This window comes from Saccoglossus kowalevskii, chromosome 3 (assembly GCF_978046115.1).
Source record: "Saccoglossus kowalevskii chromosome 3, keSacKowa6.1, whole genome shotgun sequence".
Taxonomy (NCBI): domain Eukaryota; kingdom Metazoa; phylum Hemichordata; class Enteropneusta; family Harrimaniidae; genus Saccoglossus; species Saccoglossus kowalevskii.
Window position 1 is genome coordinate 15,588,016 of NC_140643.1, and position 6,234 is coordinate 15,594,249.

The 6,234-nt window shown below is 37.6% G+C and overlaps 1 protein-coding gene across 1 annotated transcript; it reads right to left on the bottom strand.

The window, feature by feature from the left end:
• Positions 1 to 1,561: 1,561 nt before the first annotated feature.
• LOC100369623 (FAD-dependent oxidoreductase domain-containing protein 2-like) lies at positions 1,562 to 6,017 on the bottom strand. Its single transcript, XM_002736073.4, has 7 exons — positions 5,916 to 6,017; positions 4,750 to 5,430; positions 4,250 to 4,504; positions 3,819 to 4,061; positions 3,440 to 3,653; positions 2,710 to 2,938; positions 1,562 to 2,092 (listed from the first exon to the last, which is right to left on the bottom strand). Exons 1-7 carry the CDS (start codon positions 5,941 to 5,943, stop codon positions 1,928 to 1,930), a joined length of 1,815 nt encoding a protein of 604 aa, XP_002736119.1. The 5' UTR covers positions 5,944 to 6,017; the 3' UTR covers positions 1,562 to 1,927.
• Between the last annotated feature and the right edge of the window lie 217 nt (positions 6,018 to 6,234).

Sequence of the window (6,234 nt, forward strand, 5' to 3'; positions counted from 1 at the left end):
AGAGTCTTTCGACGGCGAAGCACGCCACCAACGCTGATATTATTTACTTTGACCGCGCTGGGATGTCAATGTTTTTTGTTGTTGTTTTTTTTAAACCCATGCACATAAATAGTAAATTTCATAATGTGAAATGTGTATCAACTAAGTAACGTAGACAAGATGCTGAATTATTCAAGCTATGGGCACTGAGTTACGAGCTTTTAGTTACAAAAATGATCACGTCCGTATCTTAGAAACTGCGCCTAAATTGTAACTTCGAGTTCCAGGCAACATACATTTTTGTTTTTGATGAACGTCCACAACTAGCAGCTCGAACTTTGATTGACAGTTAATCGAAATTCGAATAACGTATATATTCGGGAAAGAAACACTGATTTCACTCAAAATAATTTCCTAACAACTCCGTTCATCTTGATTTCTGGTGAATATTTCAATACTATTTCTGGCTTGAACGGATTCGATTTTTCGCTTCTAACAATCGAAGAACACAAAGCTTCTAGTCAGTTTATAGAGTTAGTCATTTATTGTATAATTTAGCACTGTGTACATGTCTGTTGTTCCGTCCGCTATGGTGCGTAGCGGCCGAAACAACAGACATGTGCACAGGGTTTGGGGCGAGATCTGCTCACCAACCTTGTACCGAAGGCGCGACTTTACTAGGGTGTAAAATTTAAAATTTTGAAATATAGACCCTCTGAAACGCTGTTTCATGCATTTTGAGGGTCAAATTTTGCTGACACAAAGGGATTCATTTGTTTAATATATCATTCTGACGATACAAACTACGTCGAGATTTGGCGGCATATACAGAAAAAACTCGGAAACAGCACATTGGGATCCGCAATGGACACTTCTCACATGACAATTCTACATTACAAAGAAAACAGAACGTTCTAGATCCGCCTAAATAATGGCGTTTTGACACTTTGAAAGTGAACATTTTTAGGTTAATATGAAAGTATATGAATTTGACGCTGGATTATATTTGTCGATATCATCGACCACAAACACATGGAGAGGGTAGAGGGCGCTATTCTCCTTATCAGTTCCGTGTTCGGTTCCGATTGAATTTATAATATTTACTTGGTAAACATCCCTGTACTGCGATTACGTGGATAATTTGCACTCAGATCAGCTCGAATCAGTGTCGAAGGAGATATATTGATACTAAAATCACACATAATGACCAAATCACAGATTCGCAGTGTTCGTGTTAGATTGACCAATCCAATAACACATCACCGTGATCTTTCCGTGATTTCATACACCTAATTTCATTCATGCAGCATATTTAACCATAGACCTTAGAAATTAAGGTCTATGATTTAACTGATCACTTGGTGTCACTCTCTTTATTACGAGCCATCTCAAAACCGATCACTCACGTGGTGTCACTTATTCTATTGCGAGTACACTCTTCCCCAGTTTATAACGACACGCATACTAAGACTGTATAACAATTACCAGAATATTTCTATTTGCAACTATTTAATCTCAAATATTAACTAAGTACATTGTTATTCAAATAATTCAACAATTACAATAAGTTTGTTATTAACATTAGTTTGGTAATACTACCAATAAACAGAAAAAAATGGCAGCGATGCGTGAATCGTGATTGTACATATTACTGTTGTTGTCTCTTGACCTTCGTTTTGTGTTGCTTTCAAACTGAAGTAGCGACTAACTTATTGTTTTTCTTTTTTGGTGTAATCGTAAAACGTATATAGTTGAGGAAGTTATAGTAGGGCAAATCTAATAAACAGAATAGTAAGGGGTGATTTTCCGTTCACTGTGAGTTCTCGGGTATTACATGGACCGAACTATTTGATTTTTAGCTTTTTCAGCTTTATGTCGAAATACCGATTGTGGCTAATATTGCGATTTCACTTACAGTAAAGTGAGTTGATGTTTACAGACATAATAATTACGCCATTTTTGGGTTTAAGTCGATGCTGAATGGAATGCAAGACTTGAATACACTAAGGTCTGGTATTCTTCTTTTCTCGTCCTCTGTGAAGGGAGTGACTCTGTCTGACACTTTCTCCATGAAGAATCCTTCATACAAATGTTGTCCGGGCTTTAGATTCAGCTGTAAGAGAATACACAGTGTGGGTTATTACCAGATATCATGGTTTCGTTCATAGCGACGGTTGATAAGTTTATTCAAACAACGAAAAAATGTTCGGGCTTCTCTCTCGGCACGGACATTACCGTAATTTCCCCCTTTTAGTCGAAGAATATATACAAGGCATTCTGTTTAGTCTGGCTGTTAGGGGCTAGGGCAAAGCACAAAATCAGGTAGCTTTACAATTAATCGTAATATTGCGAAAGTGAATCTCAATTTACAAAATGTCAACAAACAAATCACGAAAATAAGTTTTTGTCATTTTTTTATCAGTATTATAGCATCATATCACAGTTGCTATTTTATAATATAGTCACATATCAGTCAGATTACATTTGGATACTGATTCTAACTATATAATTATTTGTTCCATCCTCAAATACACTTTTAGTACTAAATGAGTGCAGGACCAGCGTGAAAAAGTAAACGCGTACAGCTCCACACTATTCTGTCTTCTAGTACATCAATTTATGACAATGTGTTTGTCTGAAGTGTGTGGGTGAAGAAGAAGTGAGCCACCGTGTAAGCCTTTGAAAGAATATACGTGAGTGGAAAAGCGTTCTGATTGTCACTATAATTACCTGTTTATTGATGAAATTCCTCATCCTGTTATTTCCCACGTCTGGGTTTTGGTTTAGAGTCAATGGAACGTCAAATCTCAGTATCAACGACTCTGGTAATTTCAGTTCATCCATCAGATCACCGTTCTTGTAGTAGGTAATAACGGGATGCAGAAATGCCTGACAATCAGTAGCGTTCAGTTCGGGGAAGTGAGCAAAATCCATCGCGTGTTTGCCATCTTTTCCAAAGCTAGTAAGAAAACAGATAGATTATTCAACATTGTATGTAATAATATAAAATCTGGGGCAATGATATAATGGATACAGTGTAATTTAGATTAACAAATCCCAAACTACACTATTTTAAAACGTAGATGGATTTATAACTGCAACAAAAATAGCATTTTATCTACGAGAAGCAGTACTAATACTAATAATTCTTGAGCAATGTCAAAACCACAGTACAGCCTTTTCATCCCATGTCATGTAGTACAATTTCACTCTAGGAACCATTGTAAAAAACTTAACTTTGTTCATTTGTTTTAATTTTCTTGTTTTCCAAAAAATTGTTTAGTAACCCGATTAGTTTTTCCTTGGTGACATGAATTTGTAATCACGAAAGTAAGACAAGTATGACATATAATCTCCAATTCGACACAACCCCTATTTTACGTTTTTAAGCTGGACATATTCCTGCATTCAGTTTATCATGTCGTGTGAAGTCTATTTACATTGTATGTATTTCACTTACTCTTCAAATCCGTATGCAAGTACAATAACGAACACGTGCTTGTATTTTGCGAATCTTCCTTTAATGGCAGTTTCAAGTACGTATGGTTTGGGGAAATCCTGGTAGAGTTCAGCTTTAATTTCACCCTTTATGTTAGGATCGAAGTCAGGAATAGCTAACACGTGACACAACACGTTATTCATTTGATATATACCATCACTCACACTTACGCGTTCTGAAAGGAAAAAAAATAATGCAGCACCGTCATTTTTTTAAGTGCAAACGAAAATATTTTTTAAATAAATATTTTTTAAAAATTTATGCTGGTTACATAAGTTGTATTTTATTCAAAACTACCGAAGTTATATGAAATATACATGAAAATAAGTGACATAATTACCCAAGATCTTGTCAGAGAGTGTGTTAATGTCAAGCGGATAAAGTTCGCGTGGATATGGAACTTCTTCGTAACGCTCTTCAAGGAACTTGTGAAGTGTACGTACGTTGTATCGGAACCCATGAATAAACCCGGACGCAGCTTTCCTGTCGCGGCACTGCATCACTGTGCCCATGAAATACATATTGTCGATGTTGGATTCCCAAGTATTGGAGATAACTGGAAACTTGTCATCCTGTTTGGTAACTATGATAATACAAAACAGAGAAAACATCTTTAATACTAGTAATCAGTAGTCTCAGCATTGTCAATCGGTCTTTTTTAGTAATGAATCGTATAGAATCACACTGAGTTAGTAAGCATTTCTACGTTGCACTGATATTGAACTCGAAAATTTCTGTTTGTATGTTTTGAGAATCGAAAATAGCTTTTACCTGGTTTGCAATTGTCGTCAAAAATTGACAAATCTACATAATTGAAGCCAGTACAGCATATCACGTGATCATATGGGGGAAGTTTGACTCTAACGTGGCCTTGACTTTCCCGCCAATGTGGAACAATATCGTCAATGGTGAGAACGTATCCTTCATCTGTTTTCTCCACTTCTATCACGTTCACAGCCTGGTAAACGTGCAGAGATTTCAACTGGTACATGTCAAGTACCGTATCGTTCACTGCTCTGAGATCACCTGTCGAAGAAAGGTTGGATTAATACATCATACCAAATAAGGAATAATGTATATATGGAATGTAGAATTAGTATAGTACACCAAATATGAATGTTAAGTATGGATAAACTATTGTGAGTTGATTGTTCCCAATGTTGGAGACCAGTGTCTTGTATAATAACAAGTTGAGCGAGCATTACACCGCACTCAGAGCGTATTTTTAGTTCACGAGTTCAATATTGAATCATCGCTAACTTGTTACTTACCTACAAAATGGGTGTCCCAAGCATGCTTTACTTTGCGATCTCCAAATATATGTATTATACTAGCTGCTCCAGCGAGGTGGTTAGCAACTTCGAAAGCACTGTTTCCATTACCAAGAATGAAAACTTTTTTCCCATTGTATTTCTCGGTGTCGAGACTGTGGCTACAGTACGTCTCCATAAGCTCGTGACCTTTGATTTTCTTGGGAACTTTCTCATCATGTGCTCCGGTAGCAACTAACAGAACTTTGCATCGGTACTCGCCTTTGGACGTTTGCAGAGAGAAATTTTCACTGGGTTTTTGTTGAGTTTCCAGTTTCTTTATCTTCTCCACTCGAGTATTGTAATGAATATTGAGGTTGAACTTGGTGGCGTAATCACTCATGTAGCGAACCAGATCATCGGCGTTAGGGAACAGCTCTTTGGAGTATTTAGTAAAGAGAAGTTCGGGATCATCGCTTAGCAACGAGTTCCAGTCATGTCGCATGTTGTATTCGGGCTCCGGGAATGGGTTGAATCTTTTATTGATCGATATCAAAGTACGATGACGTGGGTGTTCTGCGAAGGACGAACCTGGTAAGTCATTCATTTCCAGGATTGCGTAACTACGCTTCTTCTTCTCCAGGAAATAACCCATCTGACAGCCACCTGGACCTGCACCAACAATGATGTAGTCGTACTGACCTGAGAAAAGAAATTGCGGGAATGTACATTGAGTTGTAATGCGTGTTTATGATTGCAAATTGTGGCCAGAGCTGACTGGCCGAAATTAGGTTCATACCGCGAAGAAAACGATAATATTGAAAGTTTGGGCAAGCAATTGACATGGACATTTTAAAGCACACAGTTACAGTTAATTCACATCACCGTCCCTCAACACCGGACGGTGTTCACATACACTACGTCTGTCTGTTTTTAGCCGGATTTCAAGCGTGTGTGGATAGATTCTATTTAAAATGCTATTCAAGAGCCAAATTAAAGTACATGTACACTAATTCAGAGATATTTGGTAGTTCTCTAGATAAATATAATCTTGGCGATACTGGCACTCAGTTACTGTTGAGCAGAGGGCATGGAAAGTATTTCCAATATGAATTACAACCACTGTAGTTTGCGCTAGGGAATACACTGAATAGCCAAACAAATAATATCTGTAAAATTGCACTTACCGGGCATCTTCTTATTCTCGGAAGCCATGACTGCGTGGATCTGTGAATGCTTTGGTGGACCAAAGAATACTGTGATCGTACCAGTGAGATGAACTCTTTTTATATGTTTCTTACCCCCCCCCCCCCCGATTAGCCTCGGCTGATCTGGTCACCTGCCCCGAGAAAGTGAACTCACGTGATAAATAAAAGTTCTACAGGAAATCACGCGGACATGTGTGACCACACGAATAAAATTAAACACAAGTTACTCCAACAATGATTACAATTTGCATAAAGTCGGTAGTTGTAAATCAATAACGTAAACATCAAATAAACTGTT

What these genes read in the sequence shown, in the direction of transcription:
- LOC100369623 (XM_002736073.4), bottom strand. Translation starts at nt 5,943, where the DNA reads ATGGCTTCCGAGAATAAGAAGATGCCCG. An exon ending in TTGGGACACCCATTTTGTAG is followed by an intron (nt 4,505 to 4,749) that starts GTAAGTAACAAG and finishes TTTCTTCGACAG; the next exon opens with GTGATCTCAGAGCAGTGAAC. An exon ending in GGAATTTCATCAATAAACAG is followed by an intron (nt 2,093 to 2,709) that starts GTAATTATAGTG and finishes ATTCTCTTACAG; the next exon opens with CTGAATCTAAAGCCCGGACA.